The 16981-nt window shown below is 27.6% G+C and overlaps 1 protein-coding gene across 2 annotated transcripts in view; it reads left to right on the top strand.

Annotated features, from left to right (window-relative positions):
• The window catches only part of LOC145849876 (androglobin-like), a 32191-nt gene extending 15676 nt beyond the window's left edge, over nucleotides 1-16515 (top strand). For both annotated transcript variants that reach the window (XM_082954970.1, XM_082954969.1), the window contains exons 15-37: nucleotides 328-570; nucleotides 880-950; nucleotides 1186-1326; nucleotides 1594-1678; nucleotides 2008-2185; nucleotides 2561-2686; nucleotides 2924-3072; nucleotides 3960-4124; nucleotides 4261-4411; nucleotides 4777-4954; nucleotides 5425-5559; nucleotides 5951-6107; nucleotides 7793-7977; nucleotides 8135-8216; nucleotides 8358-8496; nucleotides 9247-9341; nucleotides 9749-9887; nucleotides 9959-10098; nucleotides 11874-12035; nucleotides 12422-12485; nucleotides 12917-12968; nucleotides 14004-14196; nucleotides 15899-16515. In XM_082954970.1, coding sequence (XP_082811096.1) covers nucleotides 328-570; nucleotides 880-950; nucleotides 1186-1326; nucleotides 1594-1678; nucleotides 2008-2185; nucleotides 2561-2686; nucleotides 2924-3072; nucleotides 3960-4124; nucleotides 4261-4411; nucleotides 4777-4954; nucleotides 5425-5559; nucleotides 5951-6107; nucleotides 7793-7977; nucleotides 8135-8216; nucleotides 8358-8496; nucleotides 9247-9341; nucleotides 9749-9887; nucleotides 9959-10098; nucleotides 11874-12035; nucleotides 12422-12485; nucleotides 12917-12968; nucleotides 14004-14196; nucleotides 15899-16063 — 3195 coding nt within the window. In that variant the 3' untranslated portion in view covers nucleotides 16064-16515. The remainder of the gene's footprint in view (nucleotides 1-327; nucleotides 571-879; nucleotides 951-1185; nucleotides 1327-1593; nucleotides 1679-2007; nucleotides 2186-2560; nucleotides 2687-2923; nucleotides 3073-3959; nucleotides 4125-4260; nucleotides 4412-4776; nucleotides 4955-5424; nucleotides 5560-5950; nucleotides 6108-7792; nucleotides 7978-8134; nucleotides 8217-8357; nucleotides 8497-9246; nucleotides 9342-9748; nucleotides 9888-9958; nucleotides 10099-11873; nucleotides 12036-12421; nucleotides 12486-12916; nucleotides 12969-14003; nucleotides 14197-15898) is intronic.
• Nucleotides 16516-16981: the final 466 nt, after the last annotated feature.

Below are 16981 nucleotides of genomic sequence, written 5' to 3'. Positions count from 1 at the left end.
TAAATATTTTGATAAGTTTATTTTAAATACATACTACTAACGTATTTTTTGGATATAACTTCATGCCTATAGGTGAACTTATATTTTAAAACTAAAAAGTATAATGAAAAAACAACCAATTTGTATTTTGGATAATATATTCATGAACTATAAAAATAAATATACAACTTTACCCAGTTATAAAGTTACCTATATGCGGTTTGTATTGTCTTTTAGACTTTAGGATTGGCAGCAGTAGAAGGCTCACATGAATAACAATAACATTAAGCTAAACAACACACAAATGAAAATATTTTTTACATAAATAAACAATACTAATTTGCACAGCTGACAGCCGACATGACACCGGCTGTTTCTCCCGTCAAGCAGCCGTCGAGCATGAGACCGTCGGCGGGCGGTGACAATTTGAAGAAGGGGTCGCTGAAACCGTCGTCCGTCGTCTCGCTGAAGAAGAGAGGGCAGGAAAGCAACTTCTTGCTGCAAAGTGTCGCCGATGGAAAGAAAAGCGAGAAGAGCGAAGTTAATTTCAGCCAGGCAGCACCTGCGGTCCACAGAGTATCTAATGAATATGTATGTTTTTGTTTGTTTATAATTATCTTGAACATTTTCCTTGTGTCTATGTTAATGTTTTTGATAGAGCTAAAAAAAGTTCTAGTTGCAAATTATCGTAGAAACGAATTGATTTTTAATAAAATGAGAATATTTATCATATTTGTAAAATTTCCTTTAGTAAACTGTATATTTTAATGTATAGATTGAAAAATGTTCAACATACTTTAAATAAGTATTTATGACAGTGAAAAAAATTTGATTTATACTGAATGTTTTTATAAAATTTAGTAGTTTCACTTGTTTAAATATATTTAATACTTATAACAGAAAATGCAAGAAGATGCCAATTTCATTAAAAATATCTGGATCGACTTCGACGATTTCTGTAAAACTTTCAAGTAAGCTTGCTTTTATTAAATTTTATTACTTTCGGATTTAATTAAATTATTTATCACATACCTTTACAAAAAATAATTTGGATAGTTGTATTACAACTTTGTTGTACTGTTTTCAGTTTACATTTGTATATTGAGATAGCTTAATTTACTTCCAAAGTTCATATTATAATTTCTAAATTTGTAAGCATTGATAGAAAAGAAAAGTATATTGCAAAAATCAATTGTTTCAAAACAGACACATAGTTATATTTCACAAACCCCATACTTACAAGTACAACGCTACTTCGTTCGAATTCAAACCGTCTGTAACCAACAATACAGTCATTTTATCACAAACACCAGTACCCGGTAGTGGCAACAGCAGTGGTAAAAAGAGGTTAGTTCACCCCATACAACACTGTATAGATTAATTGAAAAGTTTTAAAACTAATTTCTTTTTTTCTAGAAGCAATTTTAGTTATTAGATTCTTTTATATTTCAGAACAGTTTGATCTGATACTTCACGATCATTTCTAACTTAAGTAGAAATATATCTTAACAACCTTTTCACATACGGATAAATGTTTTGCTTAAACTATTTTTGACATCTCTGTTAATATATAAATAGCTTAAAAAGCATTCAAGATTATTAAAATTTAAATAGCAACATTCAGTCATCAAACACTAACATTCACCCGAAACACGCAGAAAAGAACACAGTGACCAGCATAAACAACTACAACCCTGAGGTAAAAAAATTATTACTATTGTTATATGTTCCTACATTTTACAAGTATTAAAAGTGTCATGAGAATGCTTGTTCTAAGTCATCATAAAAATTTATATGGGGCTAGTTGTAAACTCTTATTTTTTTAATGCTAATAAGTTGCTCAAATAGTGAATTACTCTAAAGTTATAAAAGAACTGTTACAGTATTTAAACTTTTGTAATAAATATTTTAATACTGTATATACTTTTTTGAATTACTTTTCTTACTTTATGGGAATTTCTATTAATCACTAAAAAGCAGTTGGAGTTGCATTGTTGAAATTTTTCAAAATAAGACGAAACACAACAGGCGTGTGACAAGCAGTCGGAGGAGAGCCACTCGACAACTTACTTGATGGTGGACAGCACAGAAGCCAGCGAAGTTGTAGTTTGCCTGTCAGCTCTCACGTACTGGCCTGGTACCGACATCAAATACTTGTCATCCGTTAAACAGGACCAAACTTCTCCCGGAGAGTCTAATTCAGACGGTTGGTCGCTTTGATTTGTTGTTGCAAGTTGGGATTTTTAAAATAGAGAATGTTTGGATTCGCTAAGTATTGTGTTAGAAATTTAAAACCTATATACATTCGAAAATTATGTTTGGGTTGGAAGTACAAAGCCAAGTAAAGAGCATAGAAGCTTTATTTATTGTAAACTATTAATGATACTAATAGAGCTTCCATTGTTATTTATAAAAAAGCTTTATTAGTTTTTTTATGTTTCAGAAAATCTTTTTCAGTAAGTTTTTACTGATTTTTTGTTGATTTTAGTTTATTTCGTTATAGTAAAAGTACTACTTTTTAGTAGAAGCTATTTCACGCACACCTAAAATACAGTTAATTTGTAATTTTAATTACTCTTAGTACTGGAGAAGAAAGACAGCAGATTAACATTAAATGGGAGAAATTATAAAAGTTCTGTTGTAGTGGAACCATTTTCTTGGCTGGACTACAAAGTTTATCAAACTTGCATGCACATAGATACTTGTGGTTCGAGTTGTTTTCTTACTTATTTATCAGTTTTTTCTCGATTAACAATTATAAAAACAAATTAGTTTTTTATTTTTTTTAGCATTAAAGTACCAATATTATAACAATAAAATATATGTTTTCACTATGTTAAATAAATAGTTTTAATTTTTATTCCAATGAGGTTCGATATTGTAATTCAATGTTTTCAGTCTTAACGGTAAAACATTTAATTTTAGTTTATTGACGTTATAACAGGTACAAAAGCGTTGTGCTTGCAGCTTCCGGCCGGAAGAAATTTGTTGAAGCTGAACATAAACTGGAATTTCGGTCATTACATGCATTTGTGTTCAACTACACCTTTTACTTATGGTGATGAAAATGTAGTCATGAATCCTCTTAAAGAAGTTTGTTCACATTTATATATAACTTACAGTGTAGATTTTTAAGCGACGCTAACAACATCCTTATGTTTTTAAAATAGTTTTATTCAAATTAAAATTTATTAAGAGTAGTACTATCCTTTTGGAATACTACTTAGCTTAAAACAGTTAATAAATATTTTGCTTCTTCAATTTTAAGTTTTAACTTTACTTTTTTGACGATTGTTTACTCGTACATGTATTGTCAATCATACTAAAATTACTTTTACTAGAAAGTTAAGTATTGTAAAAGATAATTTTTGATAGTCGTTGCGGTTTACCTATATTGATACATAATCAAAATTATTTTTTTAAGTTTTTATTGTCGAATGTTTAGGGTGCACGACTATTCAAGTTCCCACGTTTTTGTTTATAAAAACTCTGATCTGTTGTGAATTATCTATTTTAATTAATATTTTAAAAATATAATATTATAATCTAAATAACTAAACTTACATGAAAAATTTTTATTTTTCAATATTTAAGCTATTTTTTGGGATGTGGCTAAACGGTGTTTTTATTTAATATTGCTATTTTTAGTAATTATGAGTTTTATCTTGTAATAGATAGTTATTTTTTTCTTTTATAACATCATAATCTTATTGATTAGACCTTTAGAAAAGTTTTTGTTTTCTTGAATTTTAAGCTACTTTTTTAGATGTGACCTCTAAAACATTTCTATATGAATTTGAATTGTCGTGTAAAATTGTTATACTTAAAAAATTTAAGTTGTACGTAGTTAAACGACAAAAATATTTAATATGTTTTTTATGAGTTATTAACTTAATCACAAAAAAGAAACACTAATTGTGTTTGTATTTATTGAGTATGCTAAAAAGTTTACATCAATACAATGTTTATTTGATTTGCAGGAGAGTGAAAGGTTCAAATTGGTCGCTCGAGAAGTTACTAGTTGCATTGATCAGTTAGTGAGTTCGGTTGGTAACATCAGAAGTTGGAAAAAATGCATGAAAAATCTCACTAAAGCATATATCAGAACTACTGAAGATGAAGAAACTTTCCAGCTGCATAAAATTGTATTTTATTTATTTTTTTTAATTAAGGTTGTAAGGGAAACAAATAATTCAATTTTTGTGCATTGTAACACTAACAAATGTTAACACCAGTAGTTTATTTTGAAGCATAAAAATTTTATTGAAACGTAAATTTTAGGCATTTCAAAAGGCATTTTTTGCTTTAATTGAAAGATTACTGATAGACACTAGCACAACAGACGTGAAACATATTTGTAGAGTTTTAACGGGAAATTTTACACCTATGAAGGGTTTAGTGGACAACAGAAAAACTCAACTTAAATCTATCGGTCAGTGTAGTTTTCAAATTAGTTTTCTGCGTAAAAATTACCTTTATAATTTATTTTTTATTTAAATCACTCAGCTAGTTTATATATCTAAATATTTTTATGTAACTATTAATAATGACTTTTTAATAGTAAATTGTAAATAATTATTTTTAAATGACGACAGAATATTTTTTAAAACAAGTTTAAGCTTTGTCATAACACCTACAAAATCTCTTCGGAAATTATATTATCTAAGTTAATAAATATACTTTATTTTTAATAAGAAAAAACATTTTTATAAATAGGTTTATAAAAATACAGAAACTTTTGCTACAATTTTAATTTAATTAATAGTTAAAGCATGACTATATTCATTTTAATAACAGAAGTTAGCGATACACAGTTGGAATCAAGCGTCGTAATTCAGAAGTTTCTTAGAGGTTACATTGTTAGAAAAACAATGAAAGATTTTTTTAGTGTGCAGTTCAGAGAGTCACCACTAATGGCCCAACTCAAATCTGCATTGAAAATAAATCAACTTTCACATGGAATATTCTTAATAAGGTAGTTTTAAACTATACTAAACTGTTACTGTTATACAATTTCTTCTTAAGATTTTTTGTTATAAATTCGCTGTTAATAGTAAAATACTAAAGTTTAAAGATCATTTTAAACAGACAAGTAATAAATAAAATATCAGCACTTGCTATAAACAATTTTTCTAAAGTTTGATAACTACCTGATCACAGAAACAGATGTCAAGTTTTCCGTTATCCTTCCTCAAAATTTAATTTAATTTTATTTATATGAAACATATTTTCAAAATATCGTATCTTAAGTAAATGTTCTCACATAGTTTTGTGAGTTAGATAACTATAAAAATTAAATACTATTACGATGTTCTGAAAAACATTAAATGTATAACATGTAAATGGGTTGAAGTTATTTTTTATATACCTAGTTGATTCAACACAGTGCTTTTGAGGTAACGACAGTAGAAATATAATACAATTCCTAATACTTGACAATTTCAGGAAAATTTTGAAGTTAGAGCCGTCATTGATAGACAAGTACGATTTCAAAGACGATGAATTGAAGAAGTGCTGTTACGCGGAACATCAGGAAAACTTTCCTGAACAACCCAGCCATCACTGGTTCCTTGTGTTTAGGTTTGTAAAAATGTATTGTTTTTGTGTTTTTAAATTGTTTTTAAGTTGATAAGAATAGTAAACCTTTTACACAATTTTAAAATCTTGTAAATATGTATATATCAAGTAAATACTTGCACTACTGACTATAAATATTTCCTATTCTTAAATTTAATTAACAGTCTAAATTACTTTGGACACTTCGGTTTAATTAAGTTTAATAACAGATTTTGTTATTTATAAAAAAAAAGCTAAATAATGATAAACATTTTTTTCTAATTAGTTTTAATGTTACTATTTCTATTTTTATATGTATATAAACTGCTAGCTAAAATAATTAAAACACGTATTTAGTTCTTACCGTACTGCTATATTTATTTTGAAAATTATTCACATTAATATTTTGCGCCAGGGGAGTTTTTAGCTGCGAAGAAAATACGTGGCTGGTTCCCACAGTTCAGGGGATCACCCCAACTAACTACTTGTTGCACGTTGTTGACAATGATACTGGTAAAGAAGTCAGAAGAATTTTCAATAAAAATATACCGCATCTCTACACAAAGAACCAGGTTTAAATAAACTAAAGTACTAGTCAATTTGAATACGTAGTTTTATGTGTTTTCAATTTGTTTTGTTTTTAATATGTTGTATTTACTTGAAAAAATATATTTATAGTTTGAGTAAATATAATAAAATGAGTATTAGCCTAGCTGTATATACTTTTATGTTTACGTTTAATGTTACGTTTATACATAAGGTTTTTGGTTGTAGTTATTTTGTTTACGGTACTAATCATTCTTTTATTAGTTAAATAAACTGTTATTAAGAAAGAAACCTATTAGTATATTTGGAGAGAATCATATTGACGGTGTCTCTTAATAAATGGCCATTTAATAGTTCTACATATTCAACACCAGATGTAGCTGCATCTCTGATTATCCTCTGAAATAAAATCAATATAAATGCAAGTTTTAGTTTTTCAAAACAAAACATTTAAAAATTAATCTACTTTAAATAGGGAGAGCTTATAATGGAGTGGTATGGAATATATGAATTAAAAATTGACCATAGTTTTTTCTATTTTTTACAGAGGGTTTTATAAAAATAATTTTGGGAAACCCTGCTATATATCTTCGTGTTTTGAATTTTTGAAATTCACATCAGATATTCTGGGGTTTTGTAACGAAAAGTAAAAAAAAAATTCACGTTGTCCTAAAATTAGCGCCTCACTAAATTACTATTCGGGGTGCACATATTTTGATCAGCTTTAAGACTACCGATTTGGGTGATAATATCCTAAAGGGACATTCAGGCATGTAAATTTTAGTGAGCAAGACTTTTTATGCTGAATAAAGCAGCTTGAAGTAATTTCTGTTTTGGTTATTGTCCGACGTTCAGACTTCCTCAGTATACGACATAATTTGACTTAAAATACTCAATAATTTGCTGCCCGTGTTAAGAGAAAAGCCGATACATGCTCGTACTTGTCCAAAAGGTTGCTGTAAACTTCACATAAATTATTGTAAACGATGTATGGACTAGCAGATGAGGATATTTTGAAGGAATTTTTAGGATTGTAAAGGATAGAAGTATAAACGGGGCAGTTGGTTTTGTTGTGACAAAGGAGATGGCCGGGTTGCAATGACGCAACCTAGTGTCAACGCATCAGTTACCTCATCATTAAAAAAAATCCATAAAAACCCAAGTGGTAGAATTATTTGTAGTATCTGTGACTAATTGGCAAAAAATTTTGTGTAGAGCTGAAAAAACAATAACTATATTGAAGATTCTGTCCTTTAACAATTCTTGACAAATATTACAGAAATATGTTAACTGTTGTATTTATTTTTTTTACAGTTATTAATTATTCTTGTGTCATTAAATAAACTGTTAATATAAAGATAATTGATTAATATACATCTCTTGGTTTAAAATTTTGGTTTCTATTAAAAAACTACATTAATTTAAGATTTTAGGGCTTTATTTACAATTATTATACCTCATAATTTTAATTCAAAGATCAATTATGATATAGAAATTAATTTTTATATATTTTAAGTCGTTCAACTGAATATTTGTTTTCTGTTTATACAAAATCAAAAAGTTTTTAGATTGAAAGTTTATTGCTTGTTTATATTTACAAAATGTTCTTTTATCTGTATTATGTCTATCTTTATCTTTTAGATTGCTAAAAACAAATAAACTCTGAGCTTGTTTAACTTTACAATGTTATACTGACATTATGCATTTTCAGAACGGTTACACAATGGTGTGCGAGATGAAAACAGGAGAGATACCATTGGTCGGTGGTAGATGGAAGTTGAAGCTGATTGGACAACAGCCTCCTCAGCTGCAGCCAATCACGCACATCGAATCAAACTTTGTCATCAAGGAGTTCAAGGGTTACTATATACCCAATGAAAAGTTTACTATTTTTAAGTGAGTTTTTTTTTTCTTTTAGAAAAGTAATTCAATTGTTTAATTTTTCACTTTAGTTGTTAAGAAATGTTTGTTAATTTTTCTTTTTAAATTTAATGAACAAAATCTACTAATATAATAAAATAATAATAAAAATACCATATTGTTATAAATTCAGATACACAGCACATTGTAAAGTGAGTCAGGTGGTCAGCATTCAAATACAAACGTCAAACAAGCAAGCTCAGTTCAAACTAGAGGTTTGTAATTTTTGAAATTAGTGTTTACCTTTTATGATTTTATAATTTCAGTACAACTAAGATTTAAGTTTTACTGCTATAATATTTAGTAGTTCACTTAAAAAATTCTATTATTGTCAACTAACACACAGTTTGCCTCAGATATTCAACAAAGGGCAAATTGTTGCAAGTAGGATATCTAGAGGACAAATGTTCTTGCCATACTGCTTTTTCGTGGGAAAAACTACCGCAAAAGTCGAACAGGAAAAAGAAACCAAAGATACTGAAAAGGGAAAGAACAGTAAGCTTTCAATAAATTTTAATAAAATTTTGAAATTAGATTTTGTGAATATGACTTCATATTATAATACAACGGGCTGAAAAAGTTTATTATTAATTGATAGTGTATTTGTAATATAATAATATTATATTGTAAAACCCGTTATTTATAAAAAATTAAAATACTTAAACAGTTTAGAAAAAAAATGAGCAGCCTTTTTAAAAAATAATGAACTGAATATAAAGACAAAGTACTTCTAGGATCGCGGTGTCTATAATTTTGCAGTAAATTAAAAAAAAAAACGAAACAGCAAAGTTTAATAAAAATATTGTTAAATTAACAACAAGGCTTTCTCAAAATTGATTTAAAATATGCTTTTGAATTTATGTTATCAGAAAAACTTAGTTAATAAGGTGGTGTTCACAAGTTGTTTACAGCCATAGTTTGCTGACCCATCTTAAACAATGAAAGGTTAGTTTTACGTCTAATAAATCTGTTTTAATTTCCTTCTAAATGTTATATTTCAGAAAATAGTTCAATGTTAATAAAGAAGTAGATGCTCTTAAATCTGTTTGAATTTTTTGTAAAGATCAAAGAGTACAAGTTTAGAAAAACTTCCAAGTCAACTTCTTTGTTAAACAGTTGTCTCATATTGAAAATTTAAACTGTTTATAATTGGTTCTGACCATTAACACTTTGAGTTTTTTTTTTGTTACCGAATACTTAAAAGACAGAAGCTGACTAAACAAGATTTTTAAAAATAAATTTTAGAGGGAGGTAGGAATAAGAAGGAAGTAAAAAAAGAGGAAACACCGAAAGACGATAAAAGGAAAGACAGCAAGCACGAAACTGAAGAAGAAGATATTGTTTGTTTAATTGTGTATTTTTAGGCTACTTGTTCATCTCATGAAAATTAAAAGTTATTGCACATTTGTGTAAATTTTTATTAGAAGTTTTAAAGCAAGTAATAAGTATATTTGAATAAAAGCTTTTTTTGTTATTTATCTAGTTTTAATGAACTATTGCCAACCCTTTCAAGCATAATAAAATAACTTAGCAGTATTTATATTTTAAGTGAAATATATCTATTGTAAAGGGTAAACGGTTTCTAGTTTTTAGTTTTATGTTAAATATTAAGCAATTATGTTGAAGTTAAATATATTTTTTTTAACCGAAACATTCAAAAACTACAGACCTTTAAAATAAATAAATGAAAAACTCCCAATGAAAGTTTTCAACGTGTGACAAAATATTCAGCTTTTATTTTACGCAGGAGAATAGAATGTACTACATCAAAGTGACACTTCTCAATTATTCGTGGAGGTTGAACGCAGATGAACAGCAATTCGTTGAAAAGCTGAAAGAACAGGAGCTTGAGGAGTTCAGACTCGTGCCTAAACAAGAACTTGGATGTTTGTTAATTACATTTTATATTTTTTATTTCAAACCAAAAATTTAACATAAAAAGGAATTATATACACAGCACCGGCGTATGAAGGGAATGTTTCGAAGCACACTCTTCACACTCCACGAGGAGTAAGTAACAGGAGAAGCAAGACGGCTAATAAGAAGAAGGGAGAAGTTTACGACAATTACACCAACAGCAAGACCAGTATTACTGAGGTATAAAAAGATAAATGAAATAACTTTAATTTTCTAGGTGAGAGATAATATTGTTGCGAATTTGGTTATTTAATAGAATATATATTCGGTCAGTTTTCCATTATTTAAACTATTTTTTGGTTTTTCTTTTTAGGACCTATTTCTTCTAGATAGAAAATCTTAAGCTATCTTTTATCTACCTTACAACTGTAAAAGTAGCTTAAATTTAAATTTTTTAATAACCTAATAGTTTTTTTTAAATCTTTTACACTTTACCCAATCTTTTAGTTTTAAAAATATCTAAAAATTAAAATTTGTGACATACTTGCCAGACATATAACTGCACCAACTGTAGTTGTCCAATCAAGCATGTTTTTGTTTGTTTTATTTTATTCTCAAGTTTAAAGCTTAGTATTATGAATAATTTAAGATAAAATAGAAAATCAATTTATTTTTTTTTCTGATAACTGTGGTCTTTAATTGATATTTTTATATTTCTTTAGAAATTTTTATTGGCAGTAAATTTTATCTCTTTTGTGTAAAATATTTCTTCTGGCTACGGTATCTACTTATGTAATTTAAATTAATTAGAAAATAAAGCTTAAATTGTATAATATCATAAAACATTCCATGAATTTTTTCTGGTGATTTATAAAATAGTTTTATTTATAATCTTATCATAACATACTTTAAAACTTTCTCAAAATCATTGTATCTTTTCTAGTAATCTATCGGATCCACTAAATTAGGATCCGGTCGGATCCGTATATTAGTGAAAAGTATTCAAAGCTTATTTGTTAAACTACAATTCTAAACCTTTTTTTAACATTCATCATAGGGATGGGAAAATTTTTTAGTTGTACGCAAATTTTACAACAAATTCTTTTGCGGGCCAGGATGCTCGAAAGTAAATGTTGGCTGGCTGCGTAACTTTTGTAAATTGTAAACTATTTTTAAGGCTTTTAAGCGCAAATTTTATTGTAATTATCTTTTTTAAGTACAGACATCTTCGTCTTGAGTTCGCTCATTTTACCCAAAAAAGGTTGTGTTTAAAGAGCAAATTCGTATTTTTAAAATTTAACTTAAAATCAAGGGTGAGTTAAATAGTTGATATGTAAATGGCTATCAAGGGTGATTAAGCAATCAAAAATAACTTAGTCATTAAGGATAAGTTTACTATGAATAATTAATAGTATGTCTTCAATAAATTAGTTAAAAAAATTAAGCATTTCTCAGAATTAAACTGATATTTTCTTGTTCTTAAAGCTTTACTATTATAGATCAATAGCTAGTATATTTTTTTTAGTTATTCAAACAGTCATTAACTAAACTTAAATTTAGCAGTTACAAAATGTATTACAACTTGTTTATAGATTTAAAACTTTTATTTTTTATATGTAGTTTAATATTCAAACATATTTAGTTGTTAGCTTCAATAGAATTTTTTTTTATATTTATTTTTTGTTTTTTATTTCATTTTATATTTCCTAATAACATTATTGGATTTTAACATACTGAAATAAGCCACTTTATAAAAATAAATTATAATGATTTCTTGGGTTCTAGTGTTTTAGTTTTGTTCAAAGTGCGAACTTAAGAGGAAGGTTAACTATGCAACTGTGTACGGAAAATAAACTTATAGCTCATTCAAATTATTAAAAGTTATTAAAAACAATTTGTTGACTTTTTGTTATAATTTAAGTTGTCTTACAATTTTGGTGTTTGCCTGGTTTATATCAACACATTTAAAAAACATACTATTTAAGCTTGTCATACAAGCTATTTTTTTGTGGCAGAACGTGATGATCGACCCATCGAAGCCGTCGTGGCAGATGAGGGTGGTTGTGGACCAGGAAAGGGGAGAGGACATCGTGGTTGAGCGGGACACGACGCGGCAGAAGCAGGTGAAAGCGATGAAGATGGCGTGGGAGGCACTGGATGAAGGCAGAGCTCTCAGGGTTTTCAAAATAAGCTTGTTGTTTATAGCATTTTGGAAAATTGCTAAACTGTTTTTTCTGAATCAAGAAAAAAAGAACTTAAAAATAGCATTAGAATTAGTTAATTTGGAGCATTACACGCTTCACTGCTTTCTTAAATAAGCAAAGATTTTGGAACAAAGGTATAATAATAAAAAAATGCTTAAATACAAATATTTTTGATATTCGTGACTTTTGATAGACGGTGGCTACCAGAGTCACCTAATGATTTGTATAATAAATGTGTTTTGTTTTATTGACTTCTATGTTTATATATTTATTTTTAGTGTTTATCTTTGTAATTTTTAATTTGTAACAATTTTTATTAAACGTTTTGGACAGTATTTAGATTATTATAAAAATTATAGGCAAAAGAAATAAGACAAAGGTATTTAGATTCTGTGAAAGCAAAGGAAAAAGAAAAGGAAAGTAGTAAGTTATTTTTCAATACTTTAGTTCATTTTAACTAAAATTTCAGTTAACAAAAAGTATTGAAAATTTTTAGTACATTAGTTATATAGTTATTTGCCTTAACTAAAAAAGAATGCTCAATTTACTGGGATGTAAAGAGCTTATATAAATAGATTTATGCAAATTTTATATTTTATTCGCGACCGGTTTCGGTGGCAAGAGATTGCGACCTTTCAAGCAAAAATGAAATATGAAACATGCAGTTTCATATTTTATTTTTGCTTGAAAAGGTCGCAATCTCTTGCCACCGAAACCGGTCGCGAATAAAATATAAAATTTGCATAAATCTATTTAGTACATTAGTTAATAAAACTTGTACTGAACGATCTAAAGAGAATTATGTAAATTTTAGACAAGCTTTATAATAATAAAGTAAAGTAATCTGTATTTAGGTCAAAAGGAACCAGTTCCTGAATCCTCACTAGGAATTAAAAATCCTTTCGAGTTAGTTTGTTTCAATTATTTTTTTTTTAATAATATAAAATTTTAAATCTTTTCTTTAATGATTGCTAAAACTTTGTACAATACAGTTTCTATGTATGTGTAGCTTATTTTTTAAATAAAAGAAACTTAAAATCAACTGTTAATGTGTAGCCTATATAAGTGACTATAGTTTAAAACCGCAAGTATTACATCTTCTTTACAGTGAAAAAAACAATGAACAGATTTTTGAGTAGTTTAATTTTTTAATCTGTATTGTAGTAAACGATTTAAGTTTATCTATTAAAACATTTTAACAACGCATAACAAGTATATTTGAGTATAAAATGTATTTAAAAATTATTTATGCTTAAATCACTTTTAAAATTATTATTTTAACCTTAAAATATTTGTCAATTTTTGTTGCAGTTATGTCATTTTTACTAAATATAAAAGTTTCAAATAACTTTTGATGTACAAACTTTTGGACCACAGCATTTTCACTGTCAGTTTTCTTAGAAGCTTAATAATTCACTTAAAGTATAACTGCTTTAAGTTAAAGATCTTAAATTTCCATGTAGTGTTTCTAACAATGTTTAGAACAAATAGTTTATTTTTCAAACTAAAAATAAGTATATTAGGACCAAGAAAACACGTTTTCTTTTGTTTATTAAACAATATTTAGTTAAAAATTTATTTTTAGTTAAAAATTTAGATTTTTTTTCTAACAAAATTATCTAAATTTTCTAAAGATAAAACATATTGTTAAAAATTGCTTTAAAATCGCTCATTTTTCGCCTTTCAGTTTTCTCCTTCCTAAAGAAATTTATGAAACTCTCAATATTTGACTGCTTATATCTCAAAAGCTACTTAAACTTGAGATACACGACTAAAAGTAACTGGTAGCTTAATTATTTACGTAAAAAGTAAGACAAAAAAGGATTTATCTTCCCAATGCCCTTTAACCTCATATACTCACACTAAACAACTATAACACCTTCTTATCTTCCGCTATTCTTTCATATACGTTCCAATACTTGAAATTGTTGTTTTCAACAGAGCTGAACCTGAGAAAAAGGAACCAGTTTACCTGACGCCAGACGAACTTAACCAGGCGGAACTGGAAAGATACGAGATGAGGAAGTTGCAAGATGAAAAAAATCGCAACGAACTGAAAAGGTTCCTGGCCGAAGATCAGAAGAAGCGGAAAGTGATGAAGGAGAAACTCATGGAAGAAATTCAGCAGTTGCAAGTATGTTTTTCAATTCAGAATATGTGTGTTTGAATTGATTTAAAGCTCGGTCGTAAAGCAGTTTTTGTGAATATTTTGATTTAAAAGTTTTTTTTCTTTCAATATTTAAAAGTTTTAATTTGATTAGTTAAAATGAGTTAAAAAGCATTGTATTTCTGTGAAATAAGTACAATGTGTTGCTTATGTGTACCATTATACAATTCTTTGTGATGTATTTCATTTCAGATAAACTGTTAGTCAAAAAATTATAAATTTTTTACATCTTTTTACGAATTAAAGAATCTTAAAGATGCGGCTTATTACAGCGTGACCAAAAAATCTGGAATCCTGAAAAAACCTGGAATTTGACAACTTAAGCAAAAAAAACCGGACTTTTGTAAAAAATCTTGGAAAATCAGTCACTATTTGTAAAAATAAATGCAAAAAACCTTTTGTTGAATCTCTAAAAAAAATTTAAGAATCTTCAATATTTTGTTATGAGTAGTTTATATACATCATAGTTATGAAAATACATAAATAAAATACAGTTTAAGTATTACAGTTTAGTTCAACAACTTAGCTGTTTGTTTGAATTTCATACTTGTGTAAGCCTTTCATTTTAAATTTTAACAAAACACGACAATGCACGTCGTTTTATTGTAAATCTTCTGATTATAATATTTTTACTTAGTGTCTAATTAAATTGAACAATTGTGTAATATATATAAAATTTTTACACTAGTAATAGATTAGATATAACACTTATTTTAAAACTTATCACTGAACTTGTTATGTTAAGGGCATAGGGGAGTCAACCACCTTTTTGACAATTTAGTTTTATTTTATTGAGTTGTAACTAAGCTATGAGTTGCTTTTTGCAGATTTTCAAAGCTCAAAATATTTTCGAGATAAAGCTGGTTGAACTCGGAGACTACAATAGTACTAATCAAGACCCCCAATACCTAAAATGACTTCTAAAGAGGATTTTCCTTACTTTGAAAAAATGTCAGGCTAAATTGGTCTCAGTCAGGCTGAATGAAAAAAATTTTGAGCACGAACCCTGAGTAAATATAAACTTCACACGACTAACAGCCTACGGCAGGCATAGTCGCGATAAAGCGCTGTATGATCTTTCTTAAATTACAAAGTACTGAAACGACCGTTTGTGAGTAAAGTTGAAAAAAGTTTAGTAATTAATGATTACTAGTGCTTTGTTATTGCATTTTTAATCACATTTATGGCTTAAAGGTTTTTCTATCGATTCCTACAGCTATATTTAACAACTTTCCCCCGAAGATTTTTTTTGTGAGAGCGGCCCGCGACCTTCTTATTCTAGAGAAGTTGTTCGTTTACTTATCGAAAGTAACTCCTGGTGTAGAAACAAGCTTTAGGTCCAAAAAATTCAATTATACTCCTAGGGAGTTATGACTAGATTGAAATGCTTAAAACTGTTTTTTTAAACTATTTTATTACTTTGCTCTTATTTGATTGTAAATTTGTTGACTGATATTTAAGATGTTTTTTAGTTTTTTCTTGCTGCGTTTTCCTAGCCTCGAATTATATTTTTTAAAAACACTTTAGCTGAAACTAAAAATGTAAAGCTACAACTAGTAAGTGAGATGATTTCGTATCTCTTTTGTCATAGCAGTATTTACTAACTGAATCGGTCTAAGTTACAGTAATGTCAGAAGTACTACTTCCTAACTAACCTTAATGTTTCTAGTTGGAAACGGACATGTATAGGACGCATCTGCTTCAATCAAGGAACGAGTACAGGCAGCAGATGATCGATGATGCCAGGTACGAACTCGAAAAGAAGGAAGCTCAATTGCTCGATGAAGACAAACTTGACGGAAGGAGAAAAAGCAAAGGTAAAAAGAAGAAGTAAATATAACTATTAGTTTTGATGAATACTTCATTATAATATTTCTGTTAAGTTTTAAAACTTATCTGGTTTTGATTTTATGTATGTAAAAAGCAAACGTTTTGTGTTTTGAGCAAGTTAAATGATATTAATTTAAATATTAGATTCACTTAAATAGTTTTAAGTATATCAAGCTGTTAAATTTCCAGAGTTCTTACAAACGAGTGGCGATTGTCTTTAGTAAATTATCACAGCTTTTATTGGTTTTATGTTTTATTAAAACGTTATAGTTTTTATAAGAATTATTGTGTAATAAATGTGCCTCTATAAGTATAGCTTAAACTTGAAGTTTATTTATTGACTGTGAACTTAATTTTGTTACGCAATATTTTACAGTTTTACCTTTTATTTTAAACACTGTGCTTTTGAAAAATTTTGTGATATTGTTGTTGTGTGTAATAAAACAATTTTTTTAAATAAACAAAAATGTGTTTAATTTTATATAGAAATAAATAATAAACTACTGGATAATAAAACAACAGGTTTTAGCATTTCAGTATATAATATTTCATTTATATCAAAAGTAAATTTTAGTTGAATTATAGTTTTTAATTTTTTTTATTGAGAAAAAAAGATAATTAGCATGAGTTTGATTTTTATTGCTTTTGAAACTCTGAATTATATTTAAATACTTACAAGCATGTAATTAAAAACTTTCTTTTAGCTTGTAATGGAAAACTTAAAAGAAATCATCTTATGTTCTAAGTACATACTTTGATATTGTTTTAAAGTTACAGTAAAATAATAACTGCGTTCTCAATGTAATAAATATTTAGCTTTGCTAAAGAGTCTGTTCTTAAGTAAAAATACCCGGTATACCTGAGTAAATCTATTTTGTAAATTGATATATGTTCCTAAAAAATTGCTAGTCTGATTTTTTTA

This window comes from Thalia democratica, chromosome 2, assembly GCF_965202585.1.
Source record: "Thalia democratica chromosome 2, ktThaDemo2.hap1.1, whole genome shotgun sequence".
Lineage (NCBI taxonomy): Eukaryota > Metazoa > Chordata > Thaliacea > Salpida > Salpidae > Thalia > Thalia democratica.
This window is presented reverse-complemented; position numbering and strand designations above follow the sequence as displayed.